The sequence below is a fragment of the Lithobates pipiens genome, unplaced genomic scaffold (genome assembly GCF_037356315.1).
Source record: "Lithobates pipiens isolate NorthernLeopardFrog02 unplaced genomic scaffold, aLitPip1_a1.2 Scaffold_8, whole genome shotgun sequence".
Classification (NCBI taxonomy): domain Eukaryota; kingdom Metazoa; phylum Chordata; class Amphibia; order Anura; family Ranidae; genus Lithobates; species Lithobates pipiens.
Genome location: NW_027507903.1, coordinates 513568424 through 513595169, shown reverse-complemented (window position 1 = coordinate 513595169; position 26746 = coordinate 513568424). Strand labels below are relative to the sequence as shown.

Below are 26746 nucleotides of genomic sequence, written 5' to 3'. Positions count from 1 at the left end.
TAAAGATAATACTACAAGCCATATGATAATTTCTTGCTTCAACAACTTCAATTTCAAGTCCATTATTTCCTCTCATGCATGTAAATAAATTTTTGTGATTCCAGACAAATATGAAGCAGGTTTCAGAGTGTGATGCACGGCCTGTTTGGATCCTATTATACTGTAATGAAACATTTTGTAAGAGAAATGCTCCATTATAATGTGAAATTGTGAGGACAGAGGAACATTGCAGCAGATTCATTTAACAAAAGCAAATTTGTTTTATACAATGCCTTTCACTCTGTGGATGCACAGTGATTATATTTTATATTATATTATTGGCACTTATATTTTATTATCTGTTTATTGTTATGAAAAAAAATATTTTTATAATTTTGAAAAAAGCATATGTTATTCACAAACACACTTTCACAGGAAATAAAATAGAGCTGAGGAGAAACTTTGTAAATATTCTTTTTATTATTTTGTTAAAAAATCCACAAAAATAAATTATTGTGATTCATTTTAATCATTGTGCTTTTCAATGTTTCCATCATCAATACAACACTCAAAAAGGTTTAAACACATTTAAATAAAAGAATGTTCAGATTATTCTCCACTGGTATTGGCACATATGTTAAGGTTTTTTACACTAAATGATGTAGTAAAAGTGGAAATATACATTCATTATAGCTGAACCACAAGCAGATTTACTATATGGTCAATAGCACCACTGCACCTATCTATATGTCAAGAATATGCGGACCACCTACAAATGATTGAGTTCAGGTGTTTCCAGGGATGGGGACTGCTCAAACATACACTATGATCAAAAGTTTTCAGACATCTGAACCTCACACCTGCTCATGTGGTCAAAAGTATTTAGACCTCTCTCCAAATAATTGAGTTCAGGTGTTTCCAGTGAAGGGTACTAGTAATGCTATAGCATGCAAGACAATTTAAGCAATTGTGCTTCTCCAACCTTGTAGCCACGGTTCAGGGAATGTCCTTTTCTGTTGTAGCATGATCTGTGCCCCTGTGTACAAAGCTAGCTCCATTACGTGATGATGAGTTTGATGTAGAGCCTGCACAAAGCCCTGACCTCAACCATACCAAACACCTTTGGGATGAACCAGAATTCAGTCGTGAGTCAGGCCCTCTCATCCAACATTAGAAACTGGCCTTACAAATGTTCTTTTGTTAGCATGGGCACAAATTTCCACAGAGACACCCTAAATCCTTCCCAGAAATGTGGAGGCTGTTACCGCCACAACAAGAGGGACCAACTCCATATTAAAACTCATGGTTTTGGAATGAGCTGTCCAACATCATACAACATACAAGGCCATTTTAGACAATTGTGACCTTCCAACCTTGTAGTCACAGTTTGGGGAAGGCCTTTTTTCTGTTCCAGCATAACCATGCCCCTGTGCAACATAGCCAGCTCTATAAAGACATGGTTTGACCAGTTTGGTGTGGAGGAAATAAAGTGACCTGCAGGAAGCCATAATCTCAAACCTACTAAACACCTTTGAGATAAATTGGAATGTCAACTGCGAGTCAAGTCTTTATATAAAGGCCCTCTAAATCACTGCACATCAGAACTTCACCTGCCAGAAAGAGTAAAAACAGTGTGGACAAATCACTGTACACTGCTGTTAATATTACCATGGGAGCTAGAGACAGTATAGGGGTAATCACATCCATGTGGAGATTCTTATCCATTATCTAATCAGCAGACTGGCTGATGGTAAATGAACAAGTTGTATGGCTCAACTGCAGTGGAGAAAAGAACAGTCACCAGTGCAGCTATGCTGTCTGGCAGGTTGCCTAAGTCACATGACAGGCTGAACAGAATTACAAATATTTTGGTACTTAAGACAGATCACATAAGTATCTTAAATGTACACTATATATACACTGTAGCTGCATGCCTGGAGTTCAGCTTTAATAAAATGAAATGGAAAGGGAACCACCAGAGTTTACTTAGTTGCTAATTAAAAAAAAAAAAAGAAAGAAAATATCTATAATAAATCTGAACGTTTAATGAAACTAGGAGATTTAATGAAGTTTATTTATACACACTATGTATAATTTTCCCATGGCGGATGACTACAAATTACCATCATATATCCATTAATGAACTTGGAGAATTTTTATTTTCGCAATGTGTTACAATGGAAACGTTTGTACTGGGAGAGTATACAATTTTTTTGCCACAAAGACATTCATCTTGAATTTGGAAACTTTAAAGAGCCCTAGTTATTTTTGTCTTATTAAAGTAATTAGGTTGATGAAAGCAGACACTCTTCATTAGAGTTTAACACAGAAGCTGCGCTCATTTTGCAGAACGTTATTTATCAGTCTGCAGTTTATGAGCTGTGGCCAATGTTAATGTAGCTTCACTGTCGTGTAAATATATTTATTCCTGTTCGAATCAAAGCATTAAAATCAGAGGATGAATTACAAAACACCACTGTTGCAAAAATTGTGTCACTTTCTTATCTCAGAAACTCACTGAGAAAGTCATTGTAAGAGACTTTGGATTTTAAATCTTTGTCAAAGAAACCCAGAATGTGGAAGAACTCTTCTTCGGAAAGGTTGATGCCAAATTTCCGTAAGACCTAAAAAAAAAAAAATACATATTTGTGAAGGTTCTTATTTATCCAGGTCATAGTATATAACTAGCAGTAGTTAGCCACATTCCTCTGGAATTGTTCTGTAACATTGAAGATGTGGAAGCAGGAGAACCTGGGAGAAGGACTTAAAGCAGACCTTTCCACCCAAAGCACTAAAAAACTCAATCTCTATTGAGAGACGGTCATACTCTCCTGACATGCGAATTGAATGCGGGGAAAACCTACATCCAGTTTGGAATAAGATGAACCCAGCCTTAAAGTGGTTGTAAAGACAGACGGTTTTTTATCTTATTGCATTCTATGCATTAAGATAAAAAGCCTTCTGTGTGTAGCAGCCTCCCTCAGCCCCCTAATACTTGCCTAAGCCCCATCTCTGTCCAGCGATGTCCACGAGTCCCCCGGCCATTCAGGATTCTCCCTCCGATTGGCTGAGACACAGCAGCGGAGCCATTGGCACCCGTGGCTGTCAATCAAAGCCAGTTAGCCAATCAGGAGAGAGGGGGCAGGGCCAATTTTTTTTTAAATGAGACTTTATAATCACTTTAAGTAAACATTCAATTACATTTTCTGCTTTTCTGCCTCTCTTGAGGCACTGGTGATAAAGCCAGTGCCTTCCAGCTGCCTCCTGTGAAGGCTGCATTACCAGAGCCCTCTAAGAAATTCTTATCTCTTTTATCTCTTAGATAACTAAATGTTTTGTACCAATTCAGCAAAAACCATGTCAAATCTCATAAAGTGCATGTGCAAGATCTGGCACAGACCTTATCGGTGTGTCTGCTCAGAAAAGGAGAATGAAAAAATCTGGCCACTGATGACATAAAAATTTAAAATGGCAGAGAGGGGTTTTCAGCATAGGATTAATGGAGCATGATTCATGGGATTTTGAAAAGTAAAAACAAATTAGGCAACTATCAATTCAATCTTTATTTGTTTCCAAGAGAATGTTTATTAATGCTGGTGATAAGTTAAAAATGTATGTATGGAAAAAAAAGGGGGTTCCATTTTAACTACAGTGATTCTGCTGTGAACGGGGTACTTTCACCCCCTTCCTGCCCAGGCCAATTTTCAGCTTTCAGCGCTGCCACACTTTGAATGACAATTGCACGGTCATGCAACGCTGTACCCAAACAAAATTTTTACCATTTTTTTGAGCTTTCTTTTGGTGGTATTTAATCACCACTGGTTTTTACATTTTTTTGCTAAATTAATGAAATAAGTTTGAAAATGTTTTTACAAAAAGGTTTTTCTTAGTTTCTGCTACAGAATTATGTAAAATAATTTTTCTTAAGTGCTGGTGGCACTGATAGGTAGCACTGATGGGCATGTATAAGCAGCACTGATGAGCAGCATTTATGGGCAATGATAGGCAGAAATGATAGGCACTGATGGGTGGCAATAATAGGTGGCACTGATGGCACTGACAGGCATTACTGATGGGTACTGGCAGGCATCGCTGATGGGGCTGCACTGATACACATTGCAACGATTATCAGTGCAGATCCCACCTGTGAGAAAAGCCGCTTATCGGCTTTCCTCTCCTCACAGTCTGTGGAGTGAGCAAAGGAGGAAAGCTGATAAACAGCACTTCCTATTTACACTATGACCAGCTGTGATTGGACACAGCTGATCACATGGTAAAAAGCCTACATGGTAAGCTCTTTACCGAGATCAGAGATGCAGTGTGTCTGAGAGACACACCGCACCACCGATCGCCGTGCTGGAGCGCACACAGGTGGCTTGTTCTGAGGGAAGTCATATGACGTCCAGTCAGAACAATTAAACTCCCGCCCGGGTGTCATTTTGCTAAAGACTGGGCAGGAAGTGTTTTTTTTTTTATAAATTCTTTATTTTCATAATATAGTGATACAGTCTTTCATTTCTAGACACATACACATCTACATCTTATATTTAAACCAAGCCGTTCATAATTTCATTGTGCTAGATTTCTCCTATTACATTACCTATTTCCTTATATTCACTATTATTATTTTTTCTTTTTTTCCCCCCTTAACCTGGTATAGCCCTGGTTATTTATCTTTAAAGAGAAAGAAGCAAATAATAAAACAACAGAAAATAAGAAAACGAAGAGAGAGAGAAATAAATAAATGAATAAATAAATAAATAATAAAATGTTCTCCTTTAGCCTCCTCCCCCTCTCCCATCCCTCTCCTCCCCCACCCCTCCCCAAGACAGAAAAAGAAAAAAAAAAACGAAAACATACAGGGATCAGCATCTACTGGTTTTGTTCCCTATATAAAATATAGGGTTTCCATACTTCATGATACCTATCTTCTTGCTCTTTCAGTATCATAGTCAGATTTTCCATTTGTTGAATCTCCGATACCCTGCGCATCCAAGAAAGTGGTTAAATAACAAACATGTTACACTTACCTGCGCTGTGGTTTTGCATGGAGCAGCCCCGGTCCCCCACCAGCGCTCTTGGTTTCTCCCCCCTGCTAAGTACCCCCATAGCAAGCCACATGCTATGGGGGCACTCATGCAGGCTTGCTCCTGAACTCAGCCCTGCCCTCTACTCCCTCCTTACTAGCTTTGATTGAAAGAGCAATGGATACTCTTTCTGTGTCTGAGCCAGTGAGGAGAGCATAAGCGAGAGAACAGCGATGCTGCTCTTTAGCACAGTGTTGGATTGCCATTGGGCTCAGGTAAGTATAAGGGGGGCTGAAGGTGTACACAGAAGTTTTTCTTATCTTAATGTATAGAAGGCATTAACGTTAAAAAAAAAAAATCTGCATTTAGAACCACCTAAAGTACTCAAATGTCTATAGCCTGGCCACAGGTTCAATTAAAAGGCCGAAAACTGGGCCAGTACAATTTTTTTTAACAATAAAGTACGTGAAAAAAAAAATGAAAAAAAAAAAGTACTAAGAATATGTATGGTCGATTTCTCTGTCTTAGCTGGGGTTCTCAATTAGGCACAATTTCAGGAACATGCAGGAATGCACAAATGCATATGTACCAAGGAGCAGAAAAGGAAAAAAACTCACTGTACCTGTTTAAAATCCGGAATGCTTATATACCCTGTTCGTGCATCATCATAAGACTGAAAGGCCCTCCTCATTGGTCTCCAGCAATCCACTATTTTTGGCTGGATTCTGATTATGGCATCTGTGAATAAGGCACTATGGAATCCCGTGCTCATCTAACAGGCAATAAAATACAAAAGATAATACAAAAAATACAGTCTGTTTGTAACATGGTCCATAGTAAATAAGATTATATCTGTTTAAAGGAAGGCAACATTACGAACTCCCCAAAATGTGGGGCATAAGGCACAAGCAGGATGTGGTACCTACAGAAAATAATCCCAAATATCTGACCTGGATGATGCACACTTAAGGGGTCTTTTCAGCATGTGGCTTAATCTGATTTGACAGATGTGCAGGACAACTGATTAAAGTATACGTACAACCAAAACTTTTTTTTTTTATAATTCTTGCAGTGTTGAGTACAGAAGGGTTACAACCCCTGTCAGTTTTTTCTTGTTTAAAACATACAAGCAGGGTGGATATAAATCAGTGATTTTTTTTTATTATTATTATTTAAATCGATTTTTTTGATTTTTATTAAATGCATTTTAATAAAATGCTTTTGGAGTAAAAATCTATCTAAAGACAGTTTTCTATTTAAGATACAGTGCCTTGCGAAAGTTTTCGGCCCCCTTGAACTTTTCAACCTTTTGCCACATTTCAGGCTTCAAACATAAAGATATAAAAATTAAATTTTTTGTGAAGAATCACCAACAAGTGGGACACAATTGTGAAGTGGAACGAAATCTATTGGATAATTTAAACTTTTTTAGCAAATAAAAAACTGAAAAGTGGTGCGTGCAAAATTATTCGGCCCCTTTACTTTCAGTGCAGCAAACTCACTCCAGAAGTTCAGCGAGGTTCTCTGAATGATCCAATGTTGTCCTAAATGATTGATGGTGATAAATAGAATCCAACTGTGTGTAATCAAGTCTCTGTATAAATGCACCTGCTCTGTGATAGTCTCAGGGTTCTGTTGAAAGCGCAGAGAGCATCATGAAGACCAAGGAACACACCAGGCAGGTCCATAATACTGTTGTGGAGAAGTTTAAAGCCGGATTTGGATACAAAAAGATTTCCCAAGCTTTAAACATCCCAAGGAGCACTGTGCAAGCGATCATTTTGAAATGGAAGGAGTATCAGACCACTGCAAATCTACCAAGACCTGGCCGTCCCTCTAAACTTTCAGCTCAGACAAGGAGAAGACTGATCAGAGATGCAGCCAAGAGGCCCATGATCACTCTGGATGAACTGCAGAGAACTACAGCTGAGGTGGGAGAGTCTGACCATAGGACAACAATCAGTCGTACACTGCACAAATCTGGCCTTTATGGAAGAGTGGCAAGAAGAAAGCCATTTCTCAAAGATATCCATAAAAAGTCTCGTCTAAAATTTGCCACAAGCCACCTGGGAGACACACCAAACATGTGGAAGAAGGTGCTCTGGTCAGATGAAACCAAAATCAAACTTTTTGCCCACAATGTAAAACGATATGTTTGGCGTAAAAACAACACAGCTCATCACTCTTAACACACCATCCCCACTGTCAAACATGGTGGTGGCAGCATCATGGTTTGGGCCTGCTTTTCTTCATCAGGGACAGGGAAGATGGTTAAAATTGAAGGGAAGATGGATGCAGCCAAATACAGGACCATTCTGGATGAAAACCTGTTGGAGTCTGCAAAAGACCTGAAACTGGGACGGAGATTTATCTTCCAACAAGACAATGATCCCAAACATACAGCAAAATCTACAAAGGAATGGTTCACAAATAAACGTATCCAGGTGTTAGAATGGCCAAGTCAAAGTCCAGACCTGAATCCAATCGAGAATCTGTGGAAAGAGCTGAAAACCGCTGTTCACAAACGCTCTCCATCCAACCTCACTGAGCTCGAGCTGTTTTGCAAGGAAGAATGGGCAAGAATTTCAGTCTCTCGATGTGCAAAACTGATAGAGACATACCCCAAGCGACTTGCAGCTGTAATCGCAGCAAAAGGTGGCTCTACAAAGTATTAACGCAAGGGGGCCGAATAATTTTGCACGCCCCACTTTTCATTTTTTTATTAGTTAAAAAAGTTTCAAAAATCCAATAGATTTCGTTCCACTTCACAATTGTGTGCCACTTGTTGGTGATTCTTCACAAAAAATAAAAATGTTATATCTTTATGTTTGAAGCCTGAAATGTGGCAAAAGGTTGAAAAGTTCAAGGGGGCCGAATACTTTCGCAAGGCACTGTACATTAATAATTTTGTTTATTCAGCATGATATAGAACTTAGTTATGTAGCATGAGGCTGTATATTCTGCAATCTTAAAATTTTTGTTTTGGTAAACTCATTCAACGAATCCAAGCTCTGTAAGCAGCGGCAACATGCACGGCATTAATGCATTCACACAATTTCACAGTAACCAAGAGATAAAACAAAATTCAGTAATATTCCTTTATCCCATTGTTTTGCAAATCTATGTACACTACAAAATGTATGATTAAATCGGTTCTGATATCGCTGTTTTACTAACCTGACAGCTTATTATTCTAAATAGAAAACCTTCATTTTGTTTACAAATATTAACAATTCTAACTACCAGCAAGAATGAGTCCTTAAGGGCCGGTTCACACAGCGAGGCGTGGCGAGGCGTCTCCGACTTACCTCGCCGCGACCTGCGGGGAGCTCAGCGGCGACTTGCAGAGGACTTCTGTATAGAAGTCAATGCAAGTCGCCCCCGAAGTCGCCCCGAAGTAGTACAGGAACCTTTTTTCTGAGTCGGAGCGACTCGAGTCGCTCCTCTCAGAACGGTTCCATAGTACAGAACGGGGGCGACTTGCGGGAGCGAGGCGAGGCGAGCCGTGTCGCCTCGCCTCGCCTCGCTGTGTGAACCGGCCCTTACATTTAAATAGCACCTGTCATTTCAGATCCATCATGGCAGTGCCTATTAGCGGGCATCCACTCACCTACTGCCGCCACGTCTCTCACCTTGTTGTGTCACTGCTGCATCACCAGCCGTCCCATTAAAGTAAATGGGACTGTCGGCGAGTCCACAGTGGGTCAGAGGAGGAGCCGCTGCAGGATGGAGATGACAGTTGCTCTTTAAAAATTATGATTTAAATTGAGTTAATTTAAATCAAGCCTTTTTACTAGTGATTTAAATCATGATTTAAATCTTGATTTAAATCAAATCCACCCTGCATACAAGGGAGCCAAAGCAAATGGTGAAGGATTCCCAATTGCTTTTATTGTTCATCATTGGATCACATAAATTATCCGACACGTTTTGCAAACAACCCCCTTCATCAGGACAATTTAACAATGCTTATATGGACTTAGTAAATTGAATAACTAGATAAATCTTTAGTTTGCGGGTAAATGGGAAGAATAATTTTGCAGCATATGTCAGTATAAGTTGGACAACGAAACACCTTTTGTTTGGCTATGCACTTTAAAGCTGAACTCCTAGCTAAACAAATATTGGCTAAATACAAGAGGCTTATGCGTTGTTAGTTGAATCTTGCTGTGCTTTGTGTATTTTTTACAGATCTGTGCAGTAATCTATAGTGAAAATATGCCTCTGTGCAGGAGCTTTCTGTAATAAAGGTCGAACACTTCTGTTCTCTCTTCTTATACAGGGTGACTTGTCTTGTCTCTGCCTCTTTCTTGTAGTTTTCTACAAGCAACCATTAGTGGGTGGTCCTGCTGGGTCCCTCCCACAGCTCTGCTCTCTACATGGCACTTTGATGATACCACTGCTACTTTTATAATGTATTAACTTGGTTTGCAAAAGTATTTGTTGAACAGAAAGTAGATGTATTCTCCTTTTGGCTAATGAGGGATATATCTAAATTAAAGATTCTGTAACTGAAGTTTATTTTAATTTAATGTCCAAAAGCAAATCACAAAATAATGACATTCCATGTGGAGGGTTATCATTCTCCGCAGACAATCGTTAATGAGAAATGCTATTAATATGAACACAATTATGGTGAGCTGTGATGTCACATTGACTGTTGCTTAGATTCTAATAAATCACAAGCACATATGTTCAGAATAGTGAAAAATTCCATGAATAATTGTTCAAATGTTACATAGAGATTGTTTGCATTTTTAAAGAGTTGTTAGATTTTTTACACTTGTGTAGGTTAGCTGAATGTTTGAAATGGCTTTAGTGTGACTATGACAGTTGGCTCCATGTTGTAGGTATTAAAATAAAAGCTCAAATATCAGAAGCATACAAAACATAAAGCTTTATAAAGCAAAAAAATTAAATAGAATAAAATCACAGAACATACCGGGATCCTTGGCTTTTGAAGTTTTACCCTCTGCAAGAGAGCTGATCCTTGCTGCTTTGGTCCAAGTGTGACATTCCGGAGGAAGTCTGTGTATGACAAATTTCCGTTGTTTCTTAAATCATATTTTAGAGTTAACTGCTCCAGTTCTTGCTTCATCAGATCCATGTTAAATCTTTTCATGACATCTGAAAAAACAACAAACCAATAGACAGGCTCAGGAAATAATTGTTATTAGCGATGTCCCAGTTTACTCAGAACCTGCGGGAAACTGACACATGATAGCAACCACGGGCTCAATCAGCTGTGGCCATAGAAATCCCTGCAGTCGCACTTAACAAGGAGACGGGGATTCTGGCTGATATTAATTTTATTATTATACAGGATGTATATAGTGCCAAAAGTTTATGCAGTGCTTTACAACTTGAGGTAGACAGTACAAATACAATACACTTTAATACAGTAGGAATCAGAGGGCCCTGCACCTTAGAGCTTACAATCAAAGAGCGAAGGTCAAGAGATACAAGAGGTAGTAACTGTGGGCAATGTGCTGATGGAGAAATTAAATGTCCAGTTGTTAGGTGGGGGTCAGATAGGCTTCCGGGATGAGTTTTCATGGATCGTCTGAAAGTGGAGAAAGTAGGAGAAAGTCAGACTGATTGGGGTAGAGCATTCCAGAGGATGAGAGAGGCTCTGGAGAAGGCCTGAAGGCGAACATGGAAAGAGGGGACAAGGGAGTTAGAGAGCAGAAGGTCTTGGGAGGGTATGAAGAGAACAATTAGGTTGGAATTTTGAGACTAGGTTAGTGATGTAGCTGGGGTTCAGATTGTGGATGGCTTTGTAAGTTATTTTTAGTATCTTGAATTAAGATTTGTTGGTTGAGTGGCAGCCAGCCTATTTAGAGGTAGGCCAATGAGGAGGGAGTTGCAGTAGTCAAGGCGAGAGATGACCAGGGAGTGGATTAGAAGCTTTGTGGTGACATTGGTCAGGAAGGGGTGTATCTTGGAGATGTTGCAGAGGTTAAGATGGCAAATTTTGGATAAGGATAGGATGTGGGGCCTGAAAAGGTTCGTTCGGAGTCCAGGCTTACACCTAGGACCATGGCGTGGGGGGACAAGTTGAAAATTGAGCCGTTGATATTGACAGAGATATCAGGGGAAGTGGCACGTGGGGAAGGAAATATCATGAGCTCAGTTTTGGATAGGTTGAGTTTGAGGAAGTGATGTGACATCTAGGCTTTGTCTGATGTTATTGAAATATGGCCACACGGTCATATTTAAACAACGTCATTGACCATAAATGGCCATGCTATGGCCATCGGGTCAATGACATCATCAGCATCTCTGTCTATTTGGTATGTCCGACTGGTGAGCAGAAAATGTAATAGGGGCAGCTTAATAGGCTGATTGCCTACTACCATGTGACAATTTCTTGCTGGTTCAAGTTGATCCTTAGGTCTCCACTACTCATTATATATTAGATTAAACACAGCAATTCACCACCATAACATCGCCACCTCCTTTCTTAGTGCACTGGTCCAAATCATTTGGCGGAAGGGGGGTTATGGTGTGGGGTTGTTTTTCAGGGGTTGGGACCGGCCCCTTAGTTCCAGTGAAGGGAACTCTTAAAGTGGTTGTTAAGCCACTATCTTGTCTGTAAATCATCCCCTCTGTCAGATAAAAAGCTGCATCCTAGTGCCTGTACTTTATAAAAAAAAATAAAAAAGATTTTTACCTGTTTTAACAGCATCTCCCAGCGATAAGATGACTCCAGGCTGTCAGCTCTCCCCGTGTGATATCTCCAGTGGGCGGGGCCAAGATTATTCTGCTGACGTCAGCCAGGGAGGATGAGAGAAGAGAAGCGGAGAGCCTGGAGTCATGTGATTGATGGGAGATGCTGTTAAAACAGGTAGAAATACTTTTTTTTTTATATAAAGCATAGGCACTAGGACTTTTTATGTGACAGAGGGCATGACATATAGATCAGTTTGTTTTGAAGCAGTGGGGAGAGGAGAAGATCAGTGATAGTGAGAGATGAGAGGCAGGGAAGGCAGGAGGAGAACAGAGGGAGACACAGAAGAGCTGCAGATAGCTGCGTATGACGGAGGCACGTACACTGACAACGATGTCAGGGCTCAGACACGTATTTCAGGTGATACAGGGGACCAAAATACACAGCACAAGCACTGTGCCGTATAACATGCTTTAAAGGAACAGGATTTTTTTTTGGGGTTAACAAACACTTTAAGGCGTCAGCATACTGAGACATTTTTGGACAATTTAATGCTCCCAACTTTGTGGGAACAGTTTGAAGATGGGCTTCCTGTTCCATCATGACTGCCCACCCACTAGTGCACAAAGTAAGGTCCATAAAGACATAGATGAGTGAGTTTGGGGTGGAGGAACTTGACTGGCCTGCACAGAGCCCTGACCTCACCCCAGTCTAACACCTTTGGGATGAATTATAGTGGAGACTGCTAGCCGGGCCTTCTCGTAGACATTAATGGCTGTGTGTTGAGTTATTTTGAGGGGATAGCAAATTTACACTGTTATACAAGCTGTACACTCACTACTTTACATTGTAGCTAAGTGTCAGTCTTCAGTGTTGTCACATGAAAAGATAGAATAAAATATTTACAAAAATGTGAGGGGTGTACTCACTTTTGTGAGATACTGTATATATGATACACGTTATGGTTTAATAGACTAATTTCTATGAGAGAGACATGGTGGAGATTTATGTGGTTGATAAATGCTGCACAGCACTTTTTGATAAGATTAACTGAGTGGGTGCAGTAAAATACATTATAGTGTAGGCAGACATATAGTTAATAATTGCTAAAGGGTTACACCATACACATATATTTTTTTGTGCAGAGTATATTTTTTATGTTTTTGTACAGAGAATATTTCCTTTAATCATTTGCAGCTTGGCATTGATGGCTTTAATAAATGAGGCTGTATCTGTGCTATAAACCAGCATATGGCTGCAAAGTTGGCCCAGGGGCATGAAAGAATGATTTGCAAGGCTCCACCCACTATTCTAAAGTATAGAATAAAGGTATTTTTGCAAGTGTTGGAAGGAGACATGTAGATGCCTTCTGTTTTCAGAAGTTAGTGTTCTTCGCACCGTTTTAGTGTGCTTTTGACTCCTTATAATTCGAGAATAAAACTCACTCTGTTCTACAAGATCTAGTTTTCTCCTGGTTTGGTGCCACCATGTTGCCTCTTACACAGTAAAGAGAAGGTGATGCCAGGATGTCAATCATAGCATCATCCATCAAACACACCACTACCCCTCCTGTGACAGTTATGGGTCACTGCACTGTATTGTCAGTGGCCATGAGGTGGCTAGTGATATGATGGTTTAGCTCAGTGTTTCTCAACCTTTTTAGTCAAGGCACCCTTTATAATTCTGCACAATCTCAAGGCATCCCATTCTAGAGTTTCTCTTTACCCTCAGTTTTTCTCTCCCTCACTTAGCTAATGTGACCCCAGTGCTGAGGGAGAGGGCCAGAGGAGGGGGTAAACAAGGATGCTGTGTTGGTGCCCAAGGTCCCCCTTATCAACCAACTTCATTGGATGTTAGGATGCTGGCGGCTGGAAGGTTGTAATGGTGCACAATGAAAACTCGTTGCTTTGTGTAACTTAAAGGCAGGCTTGATCCACTCGCTGGCCTACAGACAATTTTTGGCCAATTTGTAGGCATTTTGCTAAGGCACCCCTGAAGAAACCTGAAGGCAGCCTGGTTGAAAAGACTGGTTTAGTTAGTGTTTTTTTGTATAAAAAATATAAATCTAACAGTAACTGTGCCATTTAGTCTACTTGAGAAACAGAGTGCACGTGAAACAGCTGGTGAAGCAGATTATGACGAAACCGTAATGCCTAAATGCTCTGATAAAAAAAAGATCACTTTAAGTAGTCCCTGCCCTGGCATCACTGACTCCCACTTCTGCAATAGGGCAGTTACACTGAAGATTTCAGCAGTCATAAAAATCACAGGGAAAATAAAAGGACAAACTTGTTGAGTTCTGTACCTGAGAAATCAGAAGCAGAAACTTCTCCCTGCTTTTCAGGGTCTTTCTCTCGAAAAGCTTTATGTACATCTTGCCAGCATTTGGCAAGATTTATTTTCAATCTGCTTTCTACCCGCTCACAGTTTATGATTGGTGTAGAAGGAGGGGCTGCGGTACGTGGTCTCTGTATAGGAGTCTATGAAGAAAAACAAAACAAATATTACAGAATGCATGCTTAGTTCCAGAAAGAAGGACATTCCTAACATACAGTGTATGAAGAGTCTGATCCAAATGGAGGATTTTCTTTCTCTACCTATAGACAGATTTCCAATTATTTCACAAATTTACAGCAAAGACATGTTCTAAAACACTATAGAGTTGTACTACTAGAGCTAAAACATTAACTGGAATAATAATAGTTTTCTAGAACATGTATTGTAAAACAAATTGGCTTTTTTTCATAAAATACTGTTTGGGTATTTCTTGAATGTCAGTGTTGCCAATCATTATTTTAACAGTCATTGGGAGGGCAGCTTCAGTATGAGAAAGCAAAACTGCCTCTACCAAGATGGCTACCTCCAAAGAAAAGGATATGTTAAAGGGAGACACACATACAATGCTGGTAACTAGTCCATTGTCTTCTGCCTGCCTTCGCTGGGCACAGTTTCACCAGACTATGTGGGAGATTTACTAAAACTGGAAAACTCAGAATCTGGTGCAGCTGTGCATGGTAGCCAATCCAGTCCAATCAGCTTCTAACTTCAGCTTGCTCAGTTAAGCTTTGTCAATAAAACATGGAATCTGATTGGTTTCTATGCAGAGCTGCACCAGATTTTGCATCTTCCAGTTTTAGTAAATCAACTCCACTTGAAGAAATAAATCTTTTTTTTTGCATGGAAAATTCTTCAACTTGAGTATGTAATTAAAAAATGTAAAGTCTGGGCTTAATTTAATTCCCTTAGTATCCCACAAAGTTGTACATTAAAAAAGTAAAGGGGATAAGGATTGTAAGATCACTATAAAATTAGCTGTACTTATAATAAATAAAACAATAAAACCTGGAAGCTGATTGGTTTCTATGCAGAGATGCACCAGAGTTTGCACTCTCCGGTTTTGGTAAATATCCCCCCTATAAGTCTTTGAATAGAGTTCCCTAAAATCCTTGTACCTTTTCTATAATTTGCTCATAAACATACGGATTACTTACTGTAGGTTTGCTAGCAATGGCTGGCGCCGTTTTGGGGCGTCTGGTCAAAGAAGATCGGCTCTTTGTGGTTAATGATTTAGGGGCTGGTTCTGTATTGTATGAGAACTGATCTTGTGAAGGTGTTTCTGGGATGTCATAGTTGAACTTCCTCAAAAAATCATGATATCTGAGATTTCCATATGAATTTATGGGCAAGCTGTTCCAAAGATTTTCAAACTGTGGAGAAACCAAAAAAAAAACTTAACAATAATAGGTTACCCTGGCTAACATACTAAGTAAAATGCAGTAGCAACAGATTTATAATTATACACAATATCACTTATTTTTCACAGTTCCTGATTCCATCTTATAGACACTCTATGGAGAAAACTTTGTCTGGCCCATTGTTGTCATGTATGCTAATAAACTAATAAACACCCTTGCTATTGATGTGTATAGGCTATTGCTGAGATGATTATACACAATCCCCTTCCTTCTCCCAATAAATTCAGATTAAATTACTAACAAATAAGGTAAACCATTTAGTACCATTTAGTACCAGAGGCTCATATTAAAGGCAGAAAAAAAAAACACGTTATACTTACCTGCTCTGTGCAGTGGTTTTGCACAGAGAAGCTCTGATAGGGCACCCCACTGGCGCTCCTGGCCCCTCCCTCCTGCCGAGTGTAGCTTGCAATGGGGAGTCCCGAGCCACTGCTCTGTGTGTCCATTCACACACGGAAAGCGGCTCGGTCCTGCCGCAATCTTTCTTCACTGGCTGTGATTGACAGTAGTGGGAGCCAATGGCTCCTGCTGCTGTCTCAGCCAATGAGGAGGAAGACACTTAGGAGAGCCGCTGCTCTTATGCGCATCGCTGGATCGAGATGGGGCCTCAGGTAAGTATTAGGGGGAGGTTGGGGGGCTGCTGCACACAGAAGGTGTGAATGCATAACGGTAAAAAAAAAACATGAGCATTTACAACCACCAAAGCATGACTAAACCCCAATTTTTTATATTGTAGCTTACCAATCATTGAATGTGGTGGTAGCACCGTAGCATTGATTTAATTTTTCAGGTTTTTATACCTGTATTTCCACCTGTACCAGTAGCACACCTCCTGTCTTAGACCCCATACACACTATTAGATTTTCTGCGCATTTTTGTCTTCAGATTCATCAAAACTATATAATATGAGGTCATACCTTAAGCGTTTCAATTTGTATTCAAACATACAGGCCATTTGGGCTTATTAAAGAGCATGTATTGAATTGAGTTGCAGATTGTCTTTTATCCATTAACTTCGTTAGAAGCTGAGCGACTGCACATCCTGCACCCGACAGCTCAGGAGAATCTACATAATCTGGGGTACTAGCACCTTTTTCTTCTATTGACTCTTACCTGTAGGTATCTTGGAAATGGTAACCTGCACCATCTAGTAGATATTCATATATCTACTAGTATGACTATGAGAAATCTCCCCAATGGGACACACATTGCAAAAAAAGGGCCTTCGTTAGCTTTAGCCTTTCCCCAACATATCCAAAATAAAAAAAGGTTTAGATTTACAAGGGGTCTTTAAAAAATGTCCGCACTTTTTTTTATATTTAAAAGAATTTAAGAAAGTGCAGAAACTTTCTGAAGAACCCTCTTAGATATACTTTAGACATGACCTTGTACTATAGATGTTTGTCTTTGCCCCTATTCAACATGCTGAAATGCCTTAAAATAAACATAAAAAATAAAAATAAAGGTAAAAGCCCATAGATGAAGGAAAAAAAGATAATATACTAACATTTTCTCTGGCTCCCATAGTGCAGGGGGTGGCCTCATCATAATTTGATGGGGTCCCAGAGAATGCAGAGTGCCCCATGTATCACAAGAAAAGGCTGCAACACAGTGCAGGGAGCTCCTTCTCAGTGAGATTTGGAGTACGCAGTATTCTCCAGATCTGGGCAGCAGAAGGAAGATGTCACCGTCACCTAGCGGAAAGGGGAGCACACCATCTGATTTTTTTTTTATCTTACGGGTGTCTTATAAAACTTTTTTTTACACTGAGTATGCAAGGGGGAGGGAACCATATATAAACACTGGACCTTGCTTTTTTCGTGCAAGGTTTCCTTTAACTTTCCAGCACCTATGAAACACTAAAATATCAGTTTCCAGTGAACGGGCTCTTTAGGTTGATTCCTTTTGCATATATATATAATACACTCAAAAAATTATAGTTCCTATTTGAATGAACAACTACATGCAGAGGTTCAGTGTGAGATTTTTTCAGAAGCTAGATTACTGTTACAAGTAAGCACTACAACATTATTAGGTGTTGCGGATATGTAGGCTTTATAATTTTAGGAATTCAACAAAAGACTTGCTTTGCAGGCATCTTAGAGTGCTTCTTTAAAATAAAAAAACATTTCAAAACATGTTGTTGTCTACTGACAAAATGAAAAAATGATCTTGAAAAAGTATATGTTTTGTACTACATAATAACCTTAAATTTGTGTCTGTAAAACAGAAATAGTATACCTCTTACCTGATCATCTGTAAGCAACATGAAATTCCTGTTGCAAAGCTCACGGAAGTCTTCCTTGGAAATGACGGAAATGCCAGCATAATCTATGTTTAGGAACTCCTGAGCGATGGAGTTAAAGCGTGCCGTGATGATTTCTTGGATGTGTGTGAAAATGTCCTTCATTGTCAGCTCTTGCCCAGATCTTGGCCTGGCAGCTCTCTCCACTCTGTCCACCCAGGTGGAAACAGGCTATAAGAAACAAATATCAGTGAGTTATTAGAAACATATGGTGGTGTTCATTTGCTTCAGAGGATAATCAAGCAAAAGCAGAAAAAGAATGTTCTTAAAAAGTCAATAGGGTAGTTCAGGAACTGTAGCTGAGGATGCAGAAGCATGAGGCTGTAAAGGTATCTTCTATATCACAGACCCCACCTCCAGCACTCTAGAATTGAAAAAGTGGTTTCTTAAAGTGTACCTTTTCAATCCCAAAGTACTTAGAAATAGGGGTGAAACCTGCTTATAATAAATTTGCTTGTATTCTCTCGCCAATCCTTCCTCCATCACAGCTGGCGCTGACATCAGCACTGCTGGCCACTCGGGGTGCAGTGACATCACTTGCCCAGTCATGTGAAAGTACCGAAACTCTGCGATTGGCTGCTATGCCCAAGGTCATTCAGGAGCAGGTCACAGTCCCTCTATAAGTCATTAATTGCCGCCATTACTAGTATAAAGATAAATAAATAAATAAATAAATAAATAAAAATTCCAGTATATATACACTATAGTTTGTAGACGCTATAATTTAGCGCCATAGTGAAAGACACCAGCGCCTTCTAAGTGTAGCTGTTAGTACATGGTAATTTATTGGTAAGCTAAAATCAGAAGTAGAAAATTGAAGAAAACAGCTGAACGGCCGCACTCTGAATAACACCTTTTATTCATGGCAAAACAGTGTAGAAGATCCAAAATCTCTTAAATCATGGTGATGAAAGGTACAGACAGGCTAATACATTTCGCGTCAATATAGATGCATAATCATAGCTGGTGACCATACTCAGACTGAAAATATTTATAGTGAAATAAAACCAATTGGGGAATAAACAACCCCCAGAAACTCCTCCCATATCTAATCAGACTAAAGTTTAAACCATATGTGCACAGGAAAATGGGCAGCACGAAAAAACAGAGAGCCAAAAGGATTAAAACCTCTGGAAGAATGACTGCCAGAGAACCGAAGTTAATCAATGTAAGGCAGGTGACAAAACATTAAGTAATAATCAATGATCTATCCAGGGCATATTACTGCGTCAGACATACGTGAAAAAAATATAAATTAAATATAAGCAAAAAGCCATATAATATATGATAAGACCAAGCGATCGTACTCACATCTACCATGTATGTGGTAAAGAAAAAAGGAAAAGGCACCTTATAAAAAGAAACAGTTTATGAAATAGAAGGAAAAGAGCCGATGAAAAACAAAGGCAAAGCAGAAGACAGAAACATAGGAACGTAGAAGAGATGATTTCAGGCAGAAGTCAAACGAATAAAGCAAAGAAGCTACACAGATGCCACTAAGGAAACCATGCAGATACGTGTGTCAAAGTATACAAGCTTCTCAAAATAAAACTGTCACAAATGAACCACTTTGAACGACATATGAACGGCAAGTAACAGCATATTGTATACATAAGATATACATAACGTATTCATAAAACGCATATGGGCATTCTACCCCATCCAGCCAGGACATGACATGCATGAACCACAGCAGTAAAACCACAGCAATATAAAGCAACACCATTGTCCAACACATGTAAAAAAAAAAAAAATGTTTTCATGGCACTGCGATAAAAATCTCACTGCAAAGGGCATACATAAAAAATAAATAAAACATATATGGAAACCCCCCCACCAACCAGCCAGAATATAACATACATAAATCACAGCAGTAACAAGCAACATAGTCATCCAAAGCATGTCAAAAGCAATGTCCATGGCAGTGCAATAAACGTTGCATGGAAATGCATACATAAAGTATCCGTAAAATGCATATGGATACTCCAACCAGCCAAAATATGACACACATGAACCACAGCAGTATAAAGCAACACAGTTGTCCAATGCATGTCAAAGGTAATGTTCATAGCAGTGTGATAAAAGTCGCATTGAATAAAAAATGTACATGCAAGGTTGAAAGCTATAAGGAGACATGTGTTAGAATAGCTACCATATGACAAAAAATGCATAGACATACCGCCCTAAATACACTCATATAATGTGCAAAGATAGTAGAAAACATGAAATAAACAACCGTGCATGCACATAAGAATGACAATATAGCACAATATAGAGGTATATGTATACAGGAGTGTGAATGGGGTACCAATGTATGACTGGGTCTACTTCAGTGTTGCTACTCATAAAAGTAGAAAACATCCCAATCATAATTTAATCCTACTGGTATTCTTGTATGTAAAGTGAATATCCCGTAAACTTCCTTTCTGCACAAGATACCAAATTTGTCACCTCCTCTGATGGGCATGCTTATTTTCTCCATACCCTGAATCACTAGGCTAGATGTATCCTTATTGTGGTGTTGGACCCAATGACTGGTTAGGTTCGTTGAGTGCTTTTTTCTATATCGTACAGATGATCATACAAATGGTCCTTCCTACATACTGAATCTGGCACATGGTGCATGTAATAACATACACTGCATAGAGCATGTTACAGTTACTAAAGGAACCAATCCTAAAAGATTTACCTGTGGACAACGAAGTGACGCGATCACCTGTTTTAATAAATTAGCAATGTTGACACCACACTCAAAAGTGCCTTTACATTGGAGCCAGTGCACTAGTATATAAACTGGGTGACAGACACCTCTGCTGCAAATGACCTGTATCCCATTGGATAAGATCTGTGCATATATAGGGTCATTGGTCAAAACTAGATGGTACTTCTAAGGCCGCGTATACACGAGAGGATTGTCCGTCCAACTTAGTCCGCTGAAACGTGTTTCAGCGGACAATCCGCTCGTGTGTGGGCTTCAGCGGACTTTTTCAGCGGACAGTCTGGCGGACTAAGTCTTTCGGAATTTCCGTAATTTTGTCCGTCCAAACTTGGTTTCAGCGGACAGTCCGCTCGTGTGTAGGCAAGTTGGACGGACTAAGTATGTCGCATGCTCAGAAAGGATTTACACGCCGAAGGTTGCATTGCAGTGTATTGGACGTCGTATTTCTAGTCCCGTCGTACGTGCTGTACACGTCATCGCGCAAGCTTTCAGCGGACTGTCTGTTCATCGTGTGTGGTCAAGTCCGTTCATTCAAAAGTTGGACGGACTGTCTGTCGGATTGTCTGACGAACTTAGTTGGGCAGACAATCCGCCCGTGTGTACGCGGCCTTAGAGAATTGTGAAGTTTTCAATCTACAACGTTTATTGTGAAGAGACCCACTATTCAACAAAGCATCACATGGGGTGTTCTCAGCAATAACCAGGGCCTTATTAATGACAGAGCTGGAATACCTCCTATCCTTGAATCTGGATGTCATGAGAGTAGCTTCTCTCCTAAAGTAAGACTCCTGACTACATAAATGTTTAATTCTACAAAACTGGCCAACTGGTATACACCTAATACTGTGACCCGGATGATTGGAATCAGAATCGGAAGTACTCACAAGTGTAGGTAAAAGGCAAGCATCTGTAAATGGCTCAGAAACTGGTAGTCCTAAGTGACCACTGGATGTCCACGAGGGACACTGTCATGCGTCAGGCTATGGCCTGGCCGGGCGCTAGAGGATTCCAATGCTTTTTAGGTCTGTGGGACACACTGGCCGTTGATGACATCACTTCCAGAGTGTCTGTGAGGGCGTAGTTTGCGGAGCATGCTCTCCTTCTTCAGGCTGTAAGATGCAGACGCAACACAGACACTTGGAAAGTGATGTCATCTACAACTGCCAGTGCATTCCACAGACCTGGAAGCACCGGAGGCAGCCAGCCCATAGCCTGACGGATGACAGCATCCCTCATGGACCCCCCTACTGGCCAGTGGTCACTGAGGACTACCAGTTTCTGAGCCATTTACAGATACTTGCCTTTTAACAACACTTGTGAGTAGTTCTGATTTTATCTTACCAATAAATTACCATGTACCAACTTAGAAGGCGCTGGTGTCTTTCCCTATTGTGTTTTCAGAGCTGTCTTCTTGCTTTACACGAAGCTGCCTGAAGTGAGTTGTGCTTGCATCATTATGGACTACCTCTTATTAACTCTGTTCTTATGAGCCATTTATCTCCAATGAACTACATATTGGTCTTTACAAAAGATTTTATCCGCCCCTAGCTTTTAAATTGACTATATGATGGAGTGTCCAAGTTGCACCAATTTTTCACCAAATACCACCACAAGAAAGCTCAATTTGTGGAGAAAAAACATGACATACATTTTATTTGGGTAGAGAATTGGATGACCGTGCAATAGACAGATAAAATAATACAGTGCCGTCTAACAAAAAATGGCCTGGTCATAAAGAAGGGTAAATCTTCCACAAGTCAAGTGATAAATATCCATCGTGGACAAGGGAAGCTAGCACATTATTGGTCAATCACCGTGAACACAGCTGAACCTTTTATTAATAAGTGCAATGAATATTCACTTTGCTAAATCATCATTCTCTACTCCTTTAATAAATCAATCCCATTCAGTTTAAACTGTTTGTATGCAAATTAAAGCTCAATTATAGATATGTTTTTTTGTTTTTTGTTGTTAAATTTGTCTACCAATTGGTAGTGTGAAAGTGGAGAATCATTGTATTTGTCACTGCCGCTACACTGATTGCCTCTATCTTCCATGTTATCCAACTGTACATTATCCAAATGTGCGTTAAATAACTGCACGTTATCCAACTTTACCCCCTCATGAAAATATTAGGTTCTTGCAGCTTTTTGTATTCAATTGACTTAATTGATATTCCATAATTAATGTAATTATATTTTTCTTAATTTTATTGTGATTCAATATCTATTATTATATGTTGTATTTATTGTTTGTTGTGGTGACAGATGCATTGAATGATAGCTTGCCTTTTCTCTCCAACAGATTACCTAATGGTTAAATGACTAACTATGATCTCAGCTGGGCGGTTTTCTTGCTATATATCTGTCCTCTGTAGTTGGTTATATCAGACTAACTATGAGTAAGGCCTTGATAGGCTGAAACGCGTTAGCCCCTGTACACACGGTCGGATATTCCGATGGACAATGTCCGATAGGACCGTGTTGTCGGATAATCCGACCGTGTGTGGGCTCCATCGGACTGTTTCCGTCGGAATATCCGACGGACCAAGGTTTCCAGCTGGGCTATAAAATTTTCCGACAACATGATCCGATCGGACTTTGTCCGATTGTGTGTAGAGAATTCCGATTGGACAAAGTGCCACGCATGCTCAGATCAAATTCCTAGACCAAAGCTATTGGCTACTAGCCTGAACGTAGTCCCATCGTAACGAAATTACGTCATCACATTCTGAACGATCGGATTTGTCCGACCGTGTGTATGCAACAGTTTCGGACACAATCCATCAGACAAAATCCGTCGGACAAAATCCAACGGATTTGGTTGTCAGAATGTCCGACCGTTTGTACAAGGACTTAGTGTTGGCTCTGTTTGGAACATGTGTACTCCTTGCACAAAATTGCATCCTCACCTGGTTGCCGACTTTATCTGCATGGAAAGGTTTTCTGAATGGTGCAGATGATGATATGTATACATACCAATATTACTATGCGCACAATCATTTACCTGGAATTCAACTTTAAGCTTACCAAAATTATTTTGAGTGTCGTACTAAAGTATTGGGCTATAATTAATAACAATTCTGGCCCTGGGAGCCACTTGGGCATTAAGATGTTAAACACACTGAGCTCAGTTATGCTCACCAAAGTTCCCGTGTTGACCATACAAAAGCAATTTTAAATAGTGAACAGCACTGGGCAATTATTACTATGACATACTATTCTGTGAGCATGCTTTTGTTTTTTTGTTTTTTTCAGGTAACAGCATGTTGTTTTTTAACAGATATTTAATTTATGTATGTTTGCAGTAGCATTCAGGCAAACTCTTCCATTCGTCAACACATCTGTACATTTATAAGGAGTAAACTATAAGGATTCAGACAAGCAGAGGCGGTTATGACAAAGCCGTATGTTCAGAGAGCATCTTATATTGTTTTAAATGTCATCATCAAGTTTGTCAGTGGGGATCGGCCATGTCTAACAGACACTTACAGGTAAAATTGCAGGTTTTATTCTGCATTTATTGATGTGGAAACAACAGACACAAGGCTTTTTTTTTTCCTGATCACGCAAATGGCAGTTGTACGAACCTCAGAGCTGCAGAAATTGTGTAGGAAATCCTTCCAGTCTATTGTGCGGTCCTCGTTCAGCAACAGTTTGCTCAGTAGGTACATGAATTGCTTGTCCGTTAGCTTAAAACAGAAACTGTCAAGAATCCGATGTAATTCAAAAGGCTTTATTGTTCCGGTGTCGTCCTTATCAAACGAGGAAAATGCCTGAAGGTGACAGGAAAGGAGGTGAATTATTTTTCTCAGTTACTTTGGGAAAAGCACACAGTAAAATGCGCAGTGATTTTATTGGCTCTGCGGTCTCCAACCGTCATGTTTTTCAGTGAAAACAATAAATCTCTGCACAATATATTTTGGCCCTCTCTGGGACTGTTGCACACAATGTTACAGGAAATAGCAGACCAAGTATAATAAAAGCAGGGAGGGGAGAGGACATCTGTCCTTAAAGCATTTCTAAACTCAAAAACAAAAATACAATAGAATGAAGCTTACCAATCCTTAGATGTGGTGTCTGCATTAGTATTATTCTCTTTCAGGCTTTTTCCCTTTATGAAACAGTGAACAACACACTTCCTGCCCCTGGGTGGCCACGTTAGTTTTTCCATTGTGTCTATGGAGGAAGCTATGGTTGCCACCCAGGCTGGTCCTCATACATGTCTGCCTATGTTCACCTCCATTCCATAGGGGGTGATGGGATTAGCAGTTTGTACAAATAACATTGTTTTATGCTTTTGGGTCAACTCACAGGATGTGACATGGTCAGGGCATTTCTGGCAAGATCGACACTTATTTTTTGTTCTTGCTTGATGCCCGAAAAAAAAAAAAATTAATGCTGCCACCAACTCTACAGACTGGAGTGGTGGTTGCATTAGTTTTCTGTTTTTGGGAGCCTTTTTCTTTATTTTGACCTGTTTATCCAGCCAGTAAGTCTGTTATTTTTCATCTTCCTTTAGCAGACCATGTTTTCCAACAAAAGTGGCAGTTAGAAGTCTGAGACAAACCAATTAACACCGACAAGGGTGCTTACAATGGTCAACTTTTACTCAATTACCTAAAACTTTTACTCAATTACCTAAAACTTATCCCAAAGGAAAATGAACGTTGCTGTAACTGCTTAAAAAGTGTTAGCTGGAGTTCGGCTTTAATTTGTTAAACAATTTCATCAAAATTTGCTAGTACATACCTTCTCCTTGGATTGACAATAATTCTGTCCAAAGGTGTCTCTGTTACTCCTTCATCCAGAGTGAAGACACCTTAAGACAGAAAGTTTGTTACTGATTGGATCACCAGATGAAGAAAAAAGGAAAAGAGCCTAAAAAAATAAAATAAAACTAATGTAGCCACCACCTTTACGGATTGGTAAGCTGCAATACATTACATTATTGTTTTTAGGTTTGAAGTGGAAGTAAACGCTCATGTATATTTACCTATAGGTAAGGCTATACAGTAATAAGGCTTACCAATAGGTACAATAAGTATCTAATAAACGTGCACCATTCAGGAGTTAATTACTTTAAATGCAGCCAATGACATCATTGGCACATGCGCTCTGAAGGAACGGCAAATACTCCCATGAGCATGCGTGGGAGTGGCATCATTGATGGAACAGCTATTCATATCGCCAAATCCCACGAAACGGGAAAGAAGACCGGGTGAAGATGGAAGCGCCTATCGTGGCAACAGCATACCACTGGATGGCTTCCTTTTCAGGCAAGTCTGTCATAACCTGTTAGTATGTGATGCATAGCACATTATGACTTAAACCGCCGAGGCCCAATTTGTTTTATTTATTTTTTGATGCTTTAATACAGCTTTAAGGGGAACTGAACACTGGAAGCTGTGCCCAAAATCAGGCAGGTAGAGGGTAAAGGACAAGTCACCAGTATTGCCTGTGATCTCCCCACAGTTAAAGTCTCTCACTGAGGCGGCCATCTTGATAGAGGCAGGGCTTTGCTTCCTCATTTCATTGAGCAGCACAATAGTGATATCACCAAATCTAGCTCCAAATCTCTTAAAACTAGCAGTGCCTTAAAGCTCACACACCAGATATACAGCTATGAGGCTGCACAGGGTTGCCTAGGCACCCTCACAAACCAGGAAACGCACTGCTATTTTTCAGGAGAAATTCTAAACAAGAGTTACTTTTTTCAGGATACCGATTGGGCACTAAAAGTACAATTATTCTTGTTGTTTGCCCTGCATTACAAAAGTACAGGTTCACTTTAAAGTTGATATGTCTTTGATATCACTATTATCTAATGAGACGTAGGCAGCCACACTGAAGTTTTACTTTATGGCACCGAGCATTTCTGTAGAACCCACATATATTAAAGGGAAGTCAAGATCAGCATATAGTTTCAGCTCTGGCTCTACTAATTATTTTAACATATGGTGTACACTGAAGGTAAACTCTGCTTATGCATTTTTTATTATATGCTCACTTTGAACTGCCCAGGTCTGTGAGAGGTGAGAACTAAAACCCTCCTATCCTTTACAGCCAAGGAAGCTGCCATCTCAACCTCTTTTTGATCTGTAGTTTCCATGGTGCTGCATATGTGATCAGTTATGACACCAGACCATTGATGGTTTGACAGTTCAGTTCAAAGCACAAGAAGCTGTGACAATTGTCATTTATGTAAAGTCTTGAATGTAACTGTTTTGGAAAGCAGTTAAGTCTATGGATCTAAATTGTAAATTTGCTTGCTAGAGTTGAGAAACCAGTC

At 39.8% G+C, this 26746-nt stretch overlaps 1 protein-coding gene across 2 annotated transcripts in view; it reads right to left on the bottom strand.

Annotated features, from left to right (window-relative positions):
- Positions 1–440: 440 nt before the first annotated feature.
- The window catches only part of EFCAB6 (EF-hand calcium binding domain 6), a 270887-nt gene continuing 244581 nt past the window's right edge, over positions 441–26746 (bottom strand). The window contains exons 26-32 of one of the 2 annotated variants that reach the window (XM_077469390.1): positions 24045–24230; positions 17680–17907; positions 15168–15383; positions 13982–14156; positions 9949–10034; positions 5629–5778; positions 441–2603 (exon numbers count right to left, since the gene is read on the bottom strand). In XM_077469390.1, coding sequence (XP_077325516.1) covers positions 2481–2603; positions 5629–5778; positions 9949–10034; positions 13982–14156; positions 15168–15383; positions 17680–17907; positions 24045–24230 — 1164 coding nt within the window. In that variant the 3' untranslated portion in view covers positions 441–2480. Of the gene's footprint in view, positions 2604–5628; positions 5779–9948; positions 10134–13981; positions 14157–15167; positions 15384–17679; positions 17908–24044; positions 24231–26746 lie in introns of both variants that reach the window. The other variant, XM_077469391.1, reaches the window with a different exon arrangement.